General features: G+C 58.7%; 1 protein-coding gene across 2 annotated transcripts; it reads left to right on the forward strand.

Annotated features, from left to right (window-relative positions):
- Nucleotides 1-7: 7 nt before the first annotated feature.
- LOC140917117 (major facilitator superfamily domain-containing protein 8) lies at nt 8-18,090 on the forward strand. Of its 2 annotated transcripts, none has more exons than XM_078854345.1 (12): nt 8-760; nt 9,090-9,275; nt 10,120-10,182; nt 10,314-10,433; nt 11,024-11,103; nt 11,223-11,517; nt 12,818-12,891; nt 13,476-13,559; nt 14,580-14,709; nt 15,342-15,414; nt 17,275-17,405; nt 17,511-18,090. In XM_078854345.1, the coding sequence occupies exons 1-12, from the start codon at nt 685-687 to the stop codon at nt 17,654-17,656; spliced, it is 1,458 nt and encodes a 485-aa protein (XP_078710471.1). In that variant the 5' UTR covers nt 8-684; the 3' UTR covers nt 17,657-18,090. The 2 variants fall into 2 exon arrangements, with proteins under 2 accessions (XP_078710471.1, XP_078710472.1); XM_078854346.1 differs by having other exon boundaries at nt 9-760; nt 15,292-15,414.
- Nucleotides 18,091-18,290: the final 200 nt, after the last annotated feature.

Here is an 18,290-nt window from a genome sequence, read left to right on the forward strand (position 1 = left end):
GGCACCCTTTAAACTCCCGGCTGCACGCGGCTACTGTTTCAAAACGCCCCGCGGTTCCCGCCCAGGTGCGGGGGGGGGGGTTCGCTGAGCTCTCGCCCCCTGCCCGCCGGCTCCAGGTCCCGGAGGGCCCGCCAAGGCCCGCGGCTGTGTCCGGCCAGAAAGCCTCCCCCCACCCCCTTGTTTGAGCCCCTGCCGGGGCGGGGGCGGGGGCCCGGCTTGCAGCGGAGCAGACAGTGCCTGGGCTTGGCATCAACCAATTGCAATTAAATCTTGAAACCGCTCCTCCGCCCCGCTGTCCCTGAGACCCCGTCCCCGTCCCCGCCCCCGCCCTGCGCGGAGGGGGCCCCCACTGAGCTGCTTCTCCTTCAGAGGCGCCTGCGGCCGGGAGCGGGGCCCTGCCCACCCACACCTGGGGGCGCTGGGAGAGGAGGAGCCGGCGCTTTGCCCTGGTCGCTGTCGGCTGCGGGCTCGCTCGGCTCCGCCCCGGGGCTCGCTGGATCCTGGTGGGGGGCTGGGGCCCCCAGCGACGTGCACCCAGGAAGGGCTGGCGAGAGGCCAGGGCTGCCCGGCCAGGCAGCGGGGCTGCGCGATGGCCCCTGGCAGCGGAGACGCCGCAGCCGGGCGCTGAGTCCTGCAGGGAACCGTCACCTGCGCCCCGCGGGGAGGAAAGCGGCAGCCGGGTCGATGGAGTATCAGAGGAAGAAGAAACTGACCAACTTCACCATTGGCCTCCTCTTCCTCTCGGGAGGGATCGAGTATGGTGAGCGCTGCGGGCAGGGGGCGATGCCCTGCCAGCCTGGGCCGGCCACGGAGTGTCAGAGCCATAACCGGGAGGGTGACTCCGGACACCTCCACTCCCCCATGGGCCCTGCTGGGGGGCACCCACGTCCTGCTGCGTCCATGAATGACAAACCCGCTGGTTTAGGTCCTATAGGCGGAAGCTCTGTCCCTGAGGGTGGGTTTGTGAGTCTGCTCCTCTCTGGTCCCATTGCTTTGTGGATGTTAATGGACCTGGGTCAGTCTCTCTCACCATGTCACAGATGGGGAAACTGAGGCACCGAGGGGGTGGTTAAATGACTTGCCTGAAGTCAGGCGGCAAGTTGGCAGCAGAGCTGGGCTCTGCTTCTGGCCTGCATTCTGGACCCTTTATGCTGCAGCGGGGGGCCCCCCAGTCAGGTGTTCCCTTGGCCCAGTGGGGTTCTGTGGATAGGGCTGGCACAATGGGCCCAGCTCTTGTTGCAGGGGTACGACTTCCCCACTCTGCACTCCAGCTATTCTAGACGGTCACAAGTTGGGTTAATAGATGTTAAAGCCGGAAGGGGCCATAGTGCATAATGCAGGTCATTGGATTTCACTCAGTTAGAGCAGGCCCCGAGCTGAGCCTGGAATTGGGGAGGTGGAAAGGTGGCTCAGAATCAGGGCCCAGCAATTGTCAGGCTAGGATAGCATGAGAGGAAGGAAAAGGCCTGCTTGCGTCTCTGAATGGGGGAGTGGAGTGGAGGGGTGGGGTAGGGGGAGAGGTGAAGGCTATGGGGACTGTCATGGTTCTACTAGAGAACAGAGCAGATTGCCTTTGGAATCAGGCTGGTGTTCCCCACCACCTCGAGACCCCCTTGCGCATCTGCATCTGCTGTGTGACCCTGCAGTGGGTCTGGTCCTGTCTCTTGCCAGGACACCGGAAGAGCCTGTGCCCTGCCTCTGGCATGCAATCCTGTGCTGTCTTGTTTTTCTGGCTGTGTCGAGCAGTACCTTGTGAAACCCCAGGACTAGAGACTGTTTTAATGGCAACGCCTTAGGCCAGGTGCTTGTGCCCCTCCGCCCCTCATAAGCTGGTGGGATAGCAAAGGGATTGGTAATTTGCAGTAGCTGTTTACAAGGAGACATCAGCATCTTAGATCAATTGTGGGGAGTCTCCTGTGACTCTACTGGCCTTTATTGGGGCTGGAGCAATGGTGGACGAGAGCCATGGAGGGGTTTTGGGAGCCTGGCAGGCCCTGCAGTGGGGCTGGCTCGGTATGTGGGTCTGTTCCTATATGGATTTTTAGATGCATTGTTCTTTTCTTACTGGGACTTTTTCCCCTTGGTGAGACGTGCCCCAGTGCTCCCCAAAGTGCTGGGAATTGCTAGGCTTGGAGTGGGTCTCGCAGGCCCCACAGCTCTTCCACACGGCTTGGTGGTGTGAGGGGATGGGAGGGCCCCTGCTGAAGCAGAGCTGGTCTCCTAGTTTCCTTTGTTAATATTTAACAAGCTGCAGTCTGAGTCTGTAACTCATCCTTCAGGGTCAGCTGAAGGGTGGGACTGGAGGAGGCACTGCTGCTGGGTGCCAGCCTTCGGCACCCCTAGCTGACTTACATCTGCCAACAGTCTGTCAAGTGTGATGAGAATTCTGTGCCCACCAGGGGGCACTGAAGGAATGGGGCAGGGGAACTGGTTATAGGTGGGCTCACAGCTACTCCCTTCTTTCAGAAGAGGGTGATACTAAACTCATGCTTTGTAGGTATTTTTTCATGCTTTGTGTGTATATAAAAAGATCTTCTACACTTTCCACAGTATGCATCCGATGAAGTGAGCTGTAGCTCACGAAAGCTTATGCTCAAATAAATTGGTTAGTCTCTAAGGTGCCACAAGTATTCCTTTTCTTTTTGCGAATACAGACTAACACTGTACTGTTACTCTGAAACCTGTCAGATTGCAAGTGCTATCACTCCTCCTGCTTCAGGGGATAAACCGATCCCCATGCCAAATCAGAAGCATCTCCCACTCCTTCCATGAGCTGATACTATATAATTAGAGCCCTGGGGTGGCCACTGTTGCAGGGAGGCTGCCAGACTAGATGAGCCATTGGTCTGTCGTGATGATGAAAGCTGCTGGACTAGAGGAGCCCGTGCTCTTCTCTGGTGGCCGGTGAATTACATTAATTACTTGGCCAGCAGGTTTCCTGGATATCCTCATGCTTGAAGCTGGGCTGCATAATTCAAGGACCTGAGTCACTGGCATCCCGAGCAGTGTCTGTAATTAAGTGTTTGTGTTGGAACATTAGCCACTGTGCATATCCCCGGCTTTTCCCAAGGGTCAGTCCTAGGACTAATCCTATTCAATGTACTCATAAATGATCTGGAGAAAGGGGTAAACAGGGAGGTGGCAAAGTTTGCAGATGATACTAAACTGCTCAAGATAGTTAAGACCAAAGCAGAACTTCAAAAAGATCTCATAAAACTAAGTGATTGGGCAACAAAATGGCAAATGAAATGTAATGTGGATAAATGTAAAGTAGTGCACATTGGAAAAAATAACCCAACTATACATACAATATGATGGGGGCTAATTTAGCTACAACTAATCAGGAGAAAGATCTTGGAGTCATCGTGGATAGTTCTCTGAAGACGTCCATGCAGTGTGCGGCAGCAGTCAAAAAAGCAAACAGGATGTTAGGAATCATTAAAAAAGGGATAGAGAATAAGACGGAGAATATCTTATTGCTCTTATATAAATCCATGGTACGCCCACATCTTAAATACTGCGAACAGATGTGGTCCCCTTATCTCAAAAAAGATATACTGGCATTGGAAAAGGTTCAGAAAAGGGTAACTAAAATGATTAGGGGTTTGGAACGGGTCCCATATGAGGAGAGATTAAAGAAGCTAGGACTTTTCAGCTTGGAAAAGAGGAGGCTAAGGGGAGATATGATAGAGGTCTATAAAATCATGAAGGGTGTGGAGAAAGTGAATAAGGAAAAGTTATTTACTTGCTCCCATAATAAAATAACCAGGGGCCACCAAATGAAATTAATGGATAGCAGGTTTAAAACAAATAAAAGGAAGTTCTTCTTCACACAGCGCACAGTCAACCTGTGGAACTCCTTGCCTGAGGAGGTTGGGAAGGCTAGGACTATAACAGAGTTTAAAAGAGAACTGGATAAATTCATGGAGGTTAAGTCCATTAATGGCTACTAGCCAGGATGGGTAAGAAATGGTGTCCCTAGCCTCTGTTTGTCAGAGGGTGGAGATGGATGGCAGGAGAGAGATCACTTGCTCATTACCTGTTAGGTTCACTCCCTCTGGGGCACCTGGCATTGGCCACTGTTGGCAGACAGGATACCGGGCTGGATGGACCTTTGGTCTGACCCAGTATGGCCGTTCTTATGTTTTTGGGCACACAGCATCTGACCTGTCCCGTGGAGGGGTCTCGACTGGCACTGGCAGCCAGCACTCTGCATTCCCTGATGCAGCACAGAGAGCTTCCCCCTTTCCTTGTGACCCTCAGCTTAGCAGGATGAGCAATCACCAGGCCTTCCCGTGGTTGGGTGCTGAGATCTACAGCCAGGATCAAGGAGACAGCCCCTGCTCTGAAGAGCTCGCAGTCTATGTAGCCAAGACAGACAGAGGGGGCAAGGAGAGGGGGGCTGGGGAAAGGAGCATTTGTCCAAGGTCAGTGGCAGAGCCAAGGCTAGAACCTAGGTCTCAGGCTCCCTGTGTGCCCTGGGCCACGCTGCTTCTCTTCAGGGTATGGCTGCAGGTGCCCCAGGTCATCCTGGCCCCAGCTGAGCTCTGGATCCACAAATGTCACTCGGACACACAGAGTTCTGCAGTCCGTGTAGGACGTCATGAAAGGGACGAGCTGAAACTGTCCTGCCTGAAGGGTCCTTCCTGTCCATCCCCCGCTCCTGTTCGAATCCACAGGTCTCTTCCCCCTCTCCCCCCACACTTGTCCTTTGTAAGTATTTAGTCTCCTCTTTTGTCAGCTTCCAGCAGGAACTGGGGCTCTTGTCGTCCAGACCACCCGCTTCCTGATTTGTGGCTCGCTAGAGGCAAGGTATTTGCAGGTCATGCCCTCAGTCTTTCCTTGCCATCCCATCCAGAGCTACCTTAACACCCTTATCCGCCTGGCTCTCTGTCGCCCGTCCACAGAGGGGCACAAGACCTTGCCCTGGTGATACAAGTCTCATCCCTGTGCACAGAACTGGCACTCCAGGTGAACACTGCCGACCAGGGGAGGGAAGAGGGGCCTGTCCCCACAGCAGCCACTTTGTTTCCAGCCCCCTTGTTAGTGACGTTCCATCCATGCCCCTGCATGGGGAATTTGACACTTATTGCTGAGTACATCTCTTCTGCCTTTGAGAGACCCCAGTCCTCTAGCACCTGCAGATTCATCCAGATCCCTGGTCTCTTCCCTTATTCCACAAATAACCAAGTATGGGTTTCCCAGCTGGAGGCCACCTCCATGGGCAAGGTGCTGCCCTGCTGTTGGGATGGCCATTGTGCTTCTGGCTCGCCATAGAGCACAGCGTATGGGAAGAGGAAGGGAGAACTGAGCCTGCAAGGAGCTAATTTGCTGTTCCCCTTGGCCAAGCCAACATGCCTCCATTTCTGGCGATAACCGAGTGATGGTGCTGGCTGGGGTTCACCATCCACGTGGGAACGTGACCTGAGATGATGGCACTGAACACACCATGTGCTCAAGAGCTGGTTAGTGCCTGGAACTTTAGCAAGAAGGAAAAGGCCCCAGGTACATAGAGATGATATGCAACCCAGTTGCAGATGGGGAAAATACACGAGTTAAACAATTCCCCATTCTCAAAGCTCTCCCTGAACCTAGCTTTCCTCTCCAGCTGCTCACTACTCCTCTTCATCTGTGCCGGTTACAACCATCTCCTCGACTGCTCTGAGCTCCGCGCTGGATTCAACCCGCCTGCTGCCCTCCTGAAACCATCTCACCCATGGCTGCCAATGACCTCACCAGACCTCGGGGCCTCTACTCGGACCTCCTTGGCCTCTGCTGCTGCTAACACTGGGGTCACGCAGGCCTTGTCCTGGGCCTGCTCCACTTCTCCCTTCACAGCCTCTCTGGGGCTCTGCTCAGGCTTGCCCTGACCACCTAGGCCAGGGGCAGGCAAACTTTTTGGCCTGAGGGCCACATCGGGTTTCCAAAATTGTATGGAGGGCTGGTTAGGGAAGGCTGTCTCCCCCCAGACAGCCAGGCGTGGCCCGGCCCCGTCTCCTATCTGACCCCCCTGCTTCTCGTCCCCTGACGGCTCCCCCCGGACTCCTACCCCATCCACCATTCCCTGCTCCCTGTCCCCTGACACTCCTGGACCCCCTACCCCTGACTGCCCCCTGCTGCCCCATCCAACCCCCCCCCCCATTTCTGACTGTCTCTCCACCCCCCCGGGACCCCTGATACATCCAACCCCTCTGTTCCCTGCCCTCTGACCACTCCAACCCCTATCCACACCCCTGACCACACCCCCGAACTCCCCTGCCCTCTATCCAACCCTCCCTGCCCCTTGCCCCCTTACCGTGCCGCCTAGAGCACCGGGTCAGGCCGTGGCTCTGCAACTGCACTGCCCGGCTGCCCCGAGCGTTGCGCCGGTGGCATGGTGCGCTGAGGCAGCAGGGGAGGGGCCGGGAGCTCAGGGGCCGGGCGGAAGGGTCCCGTGGGCCACGGTTTGCCCACCTCTGATCTAGGCAGATGACTCGTGGCGCTCCCTGTCCCCTCCATAAACCTCACCTCTCAGCCCCTCGCTCCAGCGTATCCTGCTGTTTCATTGCCACTCTAACCCCAAGCGGAGCTCCTTGCTGTCCCGTCCCCCATTCTGGCGCAGTTCGCCGCAGCGCCCTTGTCCCTGTCGCTCAGGGTTTGTCTGCACTGGTGCTGCACCATCAGAGGTAGCGTGGATGCGTCTCCTGCTGAATGTGCAGCTCTAGTGTAGACATAGTATAAATGGGGATGGGCGGTGTTCATATCTGACTCCTCCCTCTCCTGGCTAGCGTGTCCCAATCCTGCTTCTCTTCCTTCATAACCCAAGGTCTCTTATTTCCTTTTCCCCGGCAAAACTCTCTGCTCTGGGGCCTTCCTGTTCTCCTCCTCCTTGCCCTTCTCATGGGGGAGTCCAGACCTGGAGCAATGACTGAGCAAGACTCCCTGGCTGGCGGGGGTGGGAGATTGAATCCCACCAAAGGGCGGCAGCAGGGCGGGTGCTCTCAGTATGTGGGATGCTACAAGCATCGGCTCCCGAAGGGAAGCTGTCCCTGAGGTCTCAAAGGGTAGCAGAAGAACCTTGAGGCTGGTTCTCCATGCCTGGGGCAGGCGGTGGAAATCATTAACTAGGGAGGGAAGGAGAGAGCGGGGAGATGCTGGCGAGGGGCAGGGGGAGCAGTGCTGTGGCTCTCTGGTGGAGGCTGCAGGGCAGTGGGCAGTGCCCATAAGCGAAGCAAGGGATGTCTTCTCATTGGCCATCCTACTGTGACTGCCCAGTGAGGGCTAACAGTGAGACCTGCTTCCTGGCCATGTCCTGGGCGGGGCCGGTGTGACGAAGTGGGACTGTTCTTAATGTTTCCTCTGAATAGTGTGGGGGTGCCTCAGTTTCCCCTAGGCAGTTCTTAAGTATCTAGGGGCTGGGGTAAGGGTGTATGATCATTGCAGAGCCCTAGAGGGCAGGTGTGTGCAGGGGTCTGGACACAGAATGGCCGACACCCTGTTTCCTGGCAACTGATGGCCGGGGCCCTTCCCCCCCTGCAAGGTGAGAGCTAAAAGGGTTGGAGAACAAAGGAATCCGGTGACCTCCTGGCCCAGGAAAGGAACAAAGCCCAGGGGAGGAGGGGCTGGAGGGAGTTTCAGTTTGGGGCTGGCTGGGGACATGGAGTGAAGGGCAGACATGGTTGTCTGGCTCCCTGCCCCCCAAAATGGACCCAGCTGAGGGGTCCCGTTCTCTGCACCTACAAGCTCTGTGTTAGACCATGTTCCTGCCATTTAATAAACCTCTGTTTTGCTGGCTGAGAGTCACGTCTGACTGCGGAGTTGCGGGGCATGACCCTCTGTCTTCCCCAGGACCCCGCCTGAGCGGACTCGCTATGGGAAGCGCACAGAGGGGCAGAGGATGCTGAATGCTCCGAGGTCAGACCCAGGAAGGTGGAAGCTGTGTGAGCTTTGTGTCATGCAGACAGGCTGCTCACAGAAAGGCGACTGCCCCAGAGTCCTGACTGGCTTCATGGGGAGCAGTTCCAGAGCATCACCCAGGGACTCCATGACAGCCGGTTTTAGGTTTTTTGCCACCCCAAGTTCCAAGAGCGCAACTGCCCTAGCTTGCTTTGCTGATGCCTAGAGCCGGTCCTGGTCCTGGGGTATGGAGGGCATTGGGCAGCCTGGCTCTGGTGGCCTGGTGTTTCTCATTCTGGCAGCACTCAGACACTGTGGTGCGTTATAGCCGCCTACAGAGGCCAACGGGTAGAGATGCCCGACGTGGTAGAAGCTGTGGCAGGCAGGTAGCTATGGGAAAGGGTCCCAGGCTTCTTGCCACAGATACAGCAACTAAACTCTGCTTAAAGAAGGTGATGGTGGGAGGCATGTGAGGACTTCGGTTCTGGCCACTGTTGAGCTTCATGGAGTTTCTCTGTCTCCCTCCTGCAACAGCCGTTAAGTGCGATGTAAGATGGCTGTGACTGGGTGAGGTGCACGGCCCACTCGCCCTGCTGAGGGGCTCGGCTGCTGCATAAACACCTCGCAGTAAGGTCTCACAGGAGCTCTAGGGTAGCGGGTGAGGGCCCCTGACCGAGGGAAGGAGGCTCTGGCAGGCTGAGACAGGAACAGGCTGAGTTGTGCCCTCTTAGCAAGGAGGGCAGGGGGCCGAGGGCATGGGGTGCTGCTGGGGTCCACGTGACTCTGAGGAGCTGCTGCAGCCTCCAGCACCTTCCATCCCAAGGGAGGGTGAAATGCCCGGCAGCCACTGGGGAGCTCCCAGGGCCCAAAGGGGACGGTTTGAGTCCTTGGGTGGTTGGCATCTCCCCCTTCCTGAGCAATGCGTCGGTACTGGTGATCCGGCTGGATAGCCAGCAGTTGCCATGGGCGGGGGTCAGAGGCCCAGCTGGCACGCCTAGGGGACCCAGAGACCTCTGCCCTCTTTGTCCAAGGCCAGCCAGGGGTGGTCTCATGCTGCACCAAGGCTGTCTCACGAGGTGGGCTGTACGTTTGCCCCAGGGAGGCAGGAACATGGATTTAGGGGAAGGCCGAGCACCCATTTGAGGTGGCCTGGCAGGACCTATTCTAGCGCTGTGGCGTGGGGCTCCTGACTGTCTGTCTCTGCTCCCCATTAGCGGTGATTCTGCCCACGATCTGGGCCTACTTGCAGACGCTCCATGCTGAGCCGTACTTCCTGGGCCTGGGCATCTCTGCCTTCAGCCTCACCGGCCTGCTTGCGGGGCCCCTCTTCGGGCACTGGTCTGATCGGAGCCAGCGCACCAAAGCCATCATCCTCTTTGCCAACGTGTTTGAGATAATGGGTGAGTGAGCAAGTGAAGGCCGGCTGGGCTGCTTCGCTGGTGGGAGCAGTCCAGAGTGAGCCTGGGTCCTGGCCCCCAGGGAGGGCGGGGTGAGAGGGCAGGATTAGCCCCACTTATCACAAGGGTGTAAACATGCAACACCAAACTCTAAATGCAGGTACCTGAGGCCCTGATTTACAGAGATCCTGAGCACCTGCTTCTACTCCTAGGAAACCTGCAGAGCCAGCCCAGCTGCAGCAGGGAGCTGGGTTCTAGTCTGGCTCGGGCATCAGATGAATTCATTGTTAACCAAGGTCCGGTTGCAGGACCCAATCTTGCCCTCAGTTACGAGGGGCAGCTGGGGGATCCCTGTGGGGCAGAATTCAGCCTGCAGAACCTCTGGTGCTGGTGCTGACCCATCAGCTGGACAGAGCTCAGCTCTGAGTGTGCCGCGCTGGTCACCAGCTAAGTACCCGTTTACGTCAGCCCACGTGCTCTACTGCATGGGGGCTTGGTGTTGCAGGACAAGGAGCATGGGGCCTGTGATGCCATTGTAACACAGGGACTCTTTTCAGAGCAGGATCGCAGATAACCCTCCTGCCTGCAACACTAGGGTGCAGAAGCCAGGAGTTCTGAAGGACTCGATCCCTGCTCCAGCCCCATGGGATGAGACCCTCACAGGTGTACGTGGGGTTGATTATAGCCAACAGGGGACAGCAGTGCCTGCCCGTCCTTCCTCCATGAGGCTTGCCTCTTGGCTAGTCCAGCTGGCTCCAGGGATGCACCCGCACCCCTTTCCTGGCTGGCTGTTACTTTGCATGTTCCTCCCTGCGTTACCTGTTCCTTTTTGTCCCCCCAATTGCAGGGAATTTCATGTACTTTATGGGCATCTCCAAGTGGCTCCTCCTGGGCAGCCGGCTGGTGGCAGGTAAGAGCTGCTGGTGGGGATGCTGTAGGCCACGTGGATCTAGGCTGAGGGTCTCCAGATCCAGGGGCTTGTGCCGGGGGCTTTCAGAGCATGCCCCGTCTCTTGCCCCTGACTGTCCTTGTTTCTGGCAGGTGTTGGGACGGGAGCGGGTGCCTCCATCTTTGGCTATCTCACCCGCTCCACCACCTCACAGGAGCGCGCCAAGGTGTTTGCTGCAGTGATGGCATGCCGGCAGGTTGGGCTGCTGATTGGTAAGGTACCCCAGGACTACCCCCCCCATGCCCTCTCCGCAGCAGGCCTGAGCATGGGGGGAGTGGTGGGCCTGAGCCGTGAACTGGGGCTCTGTGGTCCACACACAGTCCATGTTCAGGAGGCGCCTGCCCCATGCACCAGGCTCTTGCCTCAGTGTCGCTCTCTTTGCTGTGGAGAGGGGCCACTGAAGAGAGCTGGCTCAGCTCTGACTGCCCTGTGCCCCTGAAAGCAAGCTGTGGTAACTGTCGGGGGACGCCGTGTAGTGGCTGGTGTTTCTCAGGTTGGGAAGGGTATGGGGCCAGGGCATGGCAGTGCGGTGCCAGACCACGGTGGCATTGCCTGTCAGGGGTGGGGGGTATGTGACAAAGGATCTCCAGAGAGGCTGTTGCCAGAGGCAGTGGGGGTGGCTATCAGAGCCTGGCGAGGGTGGGAGAGACCCACCATCTCCTTCACGGTGCCCATTCTTTGCCCCTCTTGCTGCAGAGGGAGGTGGCTGGTGGCAGTGAGGGGCATGCCAGTCCCACCCTCCTCACTCTCTGTGTTTTCCTCCCGGTGCCCAAGTGTGACCCCGCCATCTCTTTGTGCTCAGGACCCGCCTGTAACCTCTTCCTGCGGCTCTGTAACTTCCGGCTGGGGCCCTTTGAGGTCAACAAATTCACCTCCCCGGGGGTGAGTATTCCCAGGGCGGCGCTCGCAGCCAGGGAGAGCTTGCCGCGTGAGTCGGCCCCGAGTTCCCTGGGTGGGGGAGCTGTGGCTCCGGGCACTCAGGTGTCTGTCTCCCTGTGCAGCTCTTCATGTGCCTGCTCTGGATCCTGCTCCAGTTTGTCGTTGCGGTGATGTACTACGACCTGCAGCCCGTGCCCCACCTGCCGCTGGCAGCGCAGCAGGACGAGGAGCGGGAGCCCTTGGTGCAGCACGGCGCTGGCCAGGACGAGCCCGCTGAGCACCGGGGCTATGGCGGCACTGGCCAGAGGACGCCCCCCGAGGGAGACGAGTCCCGCTATGTGCCCAACGGGCACCTGGCTGAGGAGGAGGGCAGAGTAAAGGAGAAGAGCCCGTTTCAGAACTTCAGCGCCATGCGAGGTGAGTGCCCCCAGCCTGGCATGCCCCCATTTTGATCAGTACTGTGCTGGGCAGTACGTGGCGGGGATTTGTCACGGGCTTCAGTCGAACCAGGATCCTACCCCTGCCGCAAGTCTGGCAGAGCTGGAGTTGAACCCACACCGCTGACATCCCAGTCCAGCGCCTTTGCCACAAGGCCAGCGGTGTGTCCGCAATCAGGGTGTCAGAGCTTGTAGGGGAAAGGTGAGCCACACGCTCCACAGACCCCGCACAGCGGCTGCTCTGAGTGGTGCTGACGAACTCTCTGTGCCCCGTTGCACCAGCCTGGCAGCTGCATAAGCCCCCAAGGATCGTGACACTGTGGGGCTGTCGCTGGTGGGTCTCTTGCTGCTCTGGACAGCTATGTGGGAACTGAAAGCGAGCTGTTTGGGTGCTGATTGGCGAGAGGGCCTATGGGCACCATGGGGCCTTCCTGCTTGCCCCTAGAACCCCAGAGCAAGCAGATGGGTCAGCACCCAAGTGTCCCAGACTGGACAGCCTGGACCCAGTGTCCCGCGGGCACACTGATGGGCAGGGCGCAGACCTGGGCACAGAGCGGGGAGTGCAGGCCCAGCTGTAGGAGACCCTGATGGTCCCTTCCCTTCCCTAGGCACTGCGCCTTTGCTCCTCCCCCAGGGCTGTTATCCCTGGATTGCAATAGGGGAAACTGAGTCCCAGAGAGGGGAAGGAACTAGCCCAAGGTCAGCCAGCAAGCCGTGGTGTGAGCCGGCAGGACGAAGCTATGGAAGGGTTTGCATGAGAGGGAGTTGGTGGGACTCTCCAGCTGGGGGTCCAGGAAGGCTGGGCTCTGGGGGCCGGTGGACTGTGGAGGAGGGCAGCGCCCCCTCTTTCTCACAGCCATGTAAATTGGGAACCAATGAGTGGAGGAACTGGCATGCAGGAGAGTGTGGGTCTGCTGCAGATGGAGTTCAGGGCCAGAAGAGGATCAGACTCTCCCTTGCCCAGCGAGTCTGGTTACAATAGCATCGTGCTTCCTGCCCTGAGCCATGTTGAGGGGGCCTGCGCTCTGGCTGGCATAGGAGTGTGCAGGGGCCTAGTTTGAACATCCAAACCCTGGTGCTACTGAGGTTCCCCAGCATCCCCCTCATCCCAGAACTTTGCTTATGCCACCCCCCAGCCTTCCCTGTCGCCTGATTAGCCCACTGACCTGTTCCATTGGGCAGTGTCTCTCCCGCCTCCGCCCCCAGTGGGAGACAGGGAGGGCTGGCCCCTCTCCTCGCCAGCACCACAGCCCCGTGACATCCGCATGGTGTCGTTGCAGAGTACCTGCGGGAGGAAGTGGTGGTTCTGCTCACTGCCCAGTTCATCACCCTGTTCAACCAAACGGCCCTGGAGGTGAGTGGCTGGGGGCCTGATGGGCAGGTCGCTCTGTTCCACTCCCACTGAGGGTGGGAGGAGGCGGGTTTCTTCTCCATGTCGGTGGTGGGGGATCCAGCTCCTCTCACAACCAGACTGGGTCCAGGGAGCGTCTCCTGTCCAGCCCTTCCCAGGTTCTGGATATGTGTTTCGGGGTGGGGGAAACAGGGGATCTCCTCTCCCCTCCATGTGGTGCTCTGGCCTCTCCCAGACCCCTGGTGGGGTTCACCTTTCACCTGCACCTGGTGCCCAGAGGGCGGGCATCTCTCCCTGGGCCAAGGTCTCCTTGTGGAGAAGGGCAAGGGGAAGCCCAGAATTGGGTGAACGTTGGGCATGACCCAGGGTTACCTCCATCTCAGGGAAGACAAGCGGGAGCAGAGACCCAACGTCCTAGTCAGGGGAGCCCTCCCACCAGGGATACCTTCTGGGCAGAGCAGGGGAGGGGGCACCTCATGGGCGAGGATCTGTACCTCCCCATCCCATGCAAAGGGGGCTCCTCACAGCCGTGAGTGTAGGGTGGGCAGACATGTGACTGCTTTCTCTGCCTGTCTGTATGTCTCTAGACCATGGTGACTCCCATCACCCAGCGCTACCTGAGCTTCGGGGAGCTTGAGAACAGCATCATGTACTTCCTGTGCGGCATCGAGGTAGGTGAGACCCCAGCCCTGGGGTCTGTAATGGCAGGTGTCCTGGCAGACATGGCGTGGGGCAGGTGACTGGCTCCCATCCCACGGTGCATGTGTACACGCATGATCCGGACCCTGCCGAGAGCGCTCGCAACCTATGAATGTCTGACCCTCTTTCTCACCTCTCGCCCCGGCCTTCCTGGTGACCTGCCCGCCCCCCCTCTCGTCCCCTCCCCCTCTTTGGGATCCTTCAGCTAATTGCTTTTTGTTCTCCACCCCATGCTTCAGATGTATGTACAGCCAGACTGAGGAGGGGTGGAGGGAGGTCTAGGCCTAGAGCCACATTTGGTGCCCCCACTGCCCTCATCACTAAGCCAAGCCCTCCTCTGAGTCATCCCTCCAGCCCCGACCTCCTCTGTCCAGCCCAGGCAGCGAGGGAGGCTAGTCATGCTGGGGTCCCATCCAGCCAGGCCTCTCCTGCGGCCCTGTTGCAGCCCCTCTGGGAGCATTGGTGCAGCTAGTCTCATGCTCCTCCACTCGCATGGATGGGGCTGAAATGCCTGTGCCCTGTCTACACTGGCACGCTCACTGTTCCCATGGTGCTGGCCTGCAGGGGCGGGGTGCCCAAAGAATGCCAGTGTAGACGCACCCAGACAGAACTCGTGTGGCACGTCTCCTCTGCCCTTGCTCCGGCAGTGTGCGGAGTGGGGCATTCTTGCCAGCGGTCTCTGCAGCTAGGGCAGGGTGGGCTGCAGGCTGGAGAGACCTTGTGCCCTGCTGGCAGAGAGCCTGTGGCCTGGCCTTGCCAACCTGCCCCGGTCTGCATGGTGCAGGCCATTTCCTGGAGCCTGACTGTGCTGGCTGGCACCTGTGCCCGAGCATGGCCTGCTTGCTAGCCAGGGGATGGGCGAGCGGTGGTGCTGAGGCCGTGAGGGGGAGGGCAGTCTGCAGAGCCCTGGCGAGCCGTGACTCTGACGGTCTTTGCACCCAGCCCGAGGTCCAGGGATTGTCTAATAACTCAGCTTCCCCCCTTCCCCCAAGGTGATCTGCGGCTTCTTCCTGGTTCGTTGCCTCAGCAGCCGCCTCCCCGACCGCGTGGTCCTGGTGCTCGGGCTGGTCATCTGCAACGTGGCTTGTGTCTGGTGCCTGCTCTTCCTGGCACGGCCCCAAGGTAACCATCCTGCCAGGATCTCTGGTTCCTCTCTTCCTGGGCCCTTCTCCTCACTCCCACCTGAGGGGAATCGCTTGGCAGGGGGTTGGGTTCGCTGGCGAGGGATGGATGGGGGACAGGAGCCTGGCATGGCTCTGGAGTGCTCCCCTGAGCTGTGGGGCACCTTGCTGGCTCAGGCTGGCCCAGCAGTGCCCTGAGGTGGCCCAGCAGGGGCTGTGTGGTGGAGAGGAGACCCCCTTGCCCAATGAGCGGTGGCGATGCTCAGCTGCTGTAGGTGGCATGGTGGCTGTGACGGGCCCAGCGCCTTGCTGGCGCTATGGTTCCCCAGCCCCTCTGTCTGCTCGGTGCAGTCAGGGAAAGGAGCAGGGGGTGCTCTCCTGGGCGCCCAGCATCATGAAAGTCTGGTCCTCTGCTGATTAGGAAAGCTAGCAACCGAGCATGGAGCATACTGGGGGCGGGCGGAGCATGCCAGGGGCTTGCCCATCAAACAAGCATAGGCCCTGATTTGAATCTGCCAGTCTCTGGGGCTCTTTGCACGCCGGGCCCATCCACCCCCCTGCCATGTCTGCGTTGCTGCCACAGGAAGCTTTCCCATCCTGCTGTCTGAGCTGGTGGTCGGCGTGTTCCTGCAGGTGCTGGGGCTGCCCTTCGTGGCTGTCTCCCAGGTCTCGCTCTTCTCCAAGGTCACAGCAGAGAGAACACAAGGTGAGCCTCGGGGCAGGGTCGGTGCCCGGGCTGGGGCATGGTGCCCACTTCCTCCCCTCCCCTTCAGAGCACAGTCTGCTCTGGGACTAGCTGAGCCATGCCCAAAATGCAGGTGCCTGCCTGCCCCTTCTCACTCCAAGCCCAGATACCACAATGAAGGGCACCCTTGAGATGGGTGTCATAAAACACCCATGGGACCTCTGTGCGGTCGGCCTCTCCCACCCCTCCCACCTTGTGCCTTGTAGGGACACCAGGGCAGCAGCTTGGGACAGCTGGGATCTTGGATGGTGCTGTTAAGAGCATGGAACCGTTCGCTTCACCCGCACAAGCTGGGCCTGACTCCTCCCTGGCCCTGGCTGAGATGAGTTCCCCCGGGGCTGAGTCTGGCCCGTCTGTCAGGATCTTGGTGTCAGAGCAGGTAGCTCTGTCCCAGGAGGAGGCTGTTAACCCATGGCACGGGGCCCGCTTTCCAAGGCGGGTTTCCATTTCACATGGCTGTGTTGGGTTTCTGATCAAACGCTGATTCCCCGGGTCCAATTTCTATCCCACTTTAGCCTGGCCCCTTCCAGCCGCTGAGTCCTGTATCCGCTCCGTGTTGGCAGAACTGGCTTGGTTCCTCTCAGCTCAGTGACTGGCTTGCCAGGGTGATCTGAGCCACTCTTGCACCCGATGAATGGGGACACCCTTCTCCTCGGCAGGCCTCCCTGAATCACTCCTTGAGATCAAAGCTTGGTGGGATCCTTTGTGAGGCCCCGCTGCTGTCTGCCACCTAAATGCTGAATGAATTTCTAGGGGTGTATTGAAGATCTGGCATGGCACAGGTGGGTAGGCAAAGCCTAGCATGGAGAGAGAGCAGCCAGGGAACCCAGCATGGGTCTGCCAATTGCTGTGACCAGGGGCCACCGACCTTCCTGGCCTTGCAGAAATGTCCAGCTGGAAAGGACCTTGAGAGGTCATCGAGTTCAAGCCTCCAGTGCTGAGGCAGGGCCAAATATACCTAGACCATCGGTTAAAACATGATGGGGACCCCACAACCTCTTTTGTTAGCCTGGGCCACAGCTTAACTACCCTTTGAGTCAGAAACAGATACATGATCCCTTTCCTGATATCTAACCTAAATCTCCCTTGCTGCCGATCACCTGCATTACTACTTGTCCGACCTCCAGTGGACATGGGGAACAGTTGGTCTTTGTCCTCCTTGTACCAGCCCTGAACATATTTGAAATCTGTTATCAAGTTCCCGCTTTTCTCTAGAGTAAACGTGCCCAGTTCTATAACCTTCCCTCATCGGTCATGTTCTCTCAACCGTTTCTCTCTGGCCTCTCCCCACCCTGGATTGGACCCCGAACCGAGGCCTCCGACTCCCAGGGCTGTCTGAGAACGCTGATCTTTGATGGAGTATTTTCATACTGATCCAGCAGGACGGGGAGGCAAGGACGCTGCACTGCAGAGACCACGGCTCTGTTTGTCGAGCCAGCGCAGAAGTGTGTGTGGGCCCCACATCCCATAAGACTTTCTTTTAGGGGGCGGGGGGCTGCTTCTCTTTCTCTCGCCTATCTCCCATTCTGTCTTTCTCTGCAGTCGTGCACCAGTCCCGTGCTCCTTTGGTTGTGGGGGGATACGGCCCAGCACCCAGGCAGTCTCACTGGCTCCCAGATGGCCATTGTCTGTTTCTGTAGCACCATGTTAGCGCTCAAGCTTCCCCGCCAAGAGAAAGGCAAGGTCCCCACCTGCCGGGAGGCTGCCTGCCTCTGGTCACACCCCAGGCAGGCCAGTACCTGCGGTGGCTTAGCGCCCCCTGGTGTCAGGAGCTGGGGACAGCAGGCAGCGTTAACCCTTTCTGTTCTTCCCGTGCTGTAGGGTTCAGCCAGGGCCTGCGGCGGTCAGTGGGGGGAGTCGCCACCATTCTGGGGCCCCTGTGGGCTGGAGGCCTGACCGAAAACCTCTACATCATGCTGGGGGTGATGATGGGCCTGCTGAGCCTGCTGATGGTGAGCACCCCGGGGACGGCCGCCTGCCCCTCCTCACCCTGCCTCTGGGGGAGCCAGGGCTCTAGCCCCACGGGCCGCATGCTGATGGCTCTTCTGCTCCTGTAGGTCATGGTCGGGCTCTCATACTCTTACCTGGTGGAGCCGCCCCGGGGCTACGTGCCAGGACCGTCCCAGGAGGAGCGGCGCTCGTGACCTCCCACCCCTCTGCCGCACTCCCAGAGGCATTGCACGGTTCAAAGCCACCAAGGTGAGAGCGTCAGAGCCCCTGGGCTCGGGGTGCCTCCTCTGCCCCGGTGGCCAAACCGTCCTGGGTCAAGTGCACCAACCCGCCTGAAAGAGCCAGGGTGAGGCCAGCAGCTCCTGCTGGAGGGACAGTGCAGTCCTGCTGCTTGGCGCTGGGGGGTGCTCTGAGCTGTTTTACTGCTGGGGAATCTGCACAGGATGTTTTATGAGGGAGACATTTTACTGAGAGTGGTTTGACCCTCAGAGGTCTGCAGAGCCACGGCAAGGTACCAGGGAACCCGCAGAAGAGCATTCGACCCTCCCAGCCTGGGCTCTCGTCAGTTTGTCCAGTAGGAAACAAACACCTTACCAGGGTTTCACACGTAATGTAAAAAATCTCTTGGTGGCAAAAATATGGGGGGAAACAAAGGAAATTCCCCAATAAAACGTCAGTGTGATGGTTTGAGGAGCTGGTTCTTTTTAATAGACACCTTCATGCACTGTAGACATACTTGCCCCAAACACCCTTAACTCTGCCCTCCACCATCCATCTTGTGCCTCTGTCCCTGAGATACCTATCCTCTATACCTTCTCCGCACTTCCACTGGGACCTCTGTAGTTAACTTGCAAACCACCCAGCCACGAGCCCCAGCCGCTACTCCA

The sequence above is a fragment of the Lepidochelys kempii genome, chromosome 9, assembly GCF_965140285.1.
Source record: "Lepidochelys kempii isolate rLepKem1 chromosome 9, rLepKem1.hap1, whole genome shotgun sequence".
NCBI classification, from domain to species: domain Eukaryota; kingdom Metazoa; phylum Chordata; order Testudines; family Cheloniidae; genus Lepidochelys; species Lepidochelys kempii.

Excerpts from the sequence above, each read along its gene's own strand:
- LOC140917117 (XM_078854345.1), top strand. The coding sequence starts at position 685 with ATGGAGTATCAGAGGAAGAAGAAACTGACCAACTTCACCATTGGCCTC. Across the intron at positions 12,892-13,475 it reads TCAACCAAACGGCCCTGGAG|ACCATGGTGACTCCCATCAC; the intron begins GTGAGTGGCTGG and ends GTATGTCTCTAG. Across the intron at positions 14,710-15,341 it reads CTTCCTGGCACGGCCCCAAG|GTGCTGGGGCTGCCCTTCGT; the intron begins GTAACCATCCTG and ends GTGTTCCTGCAG.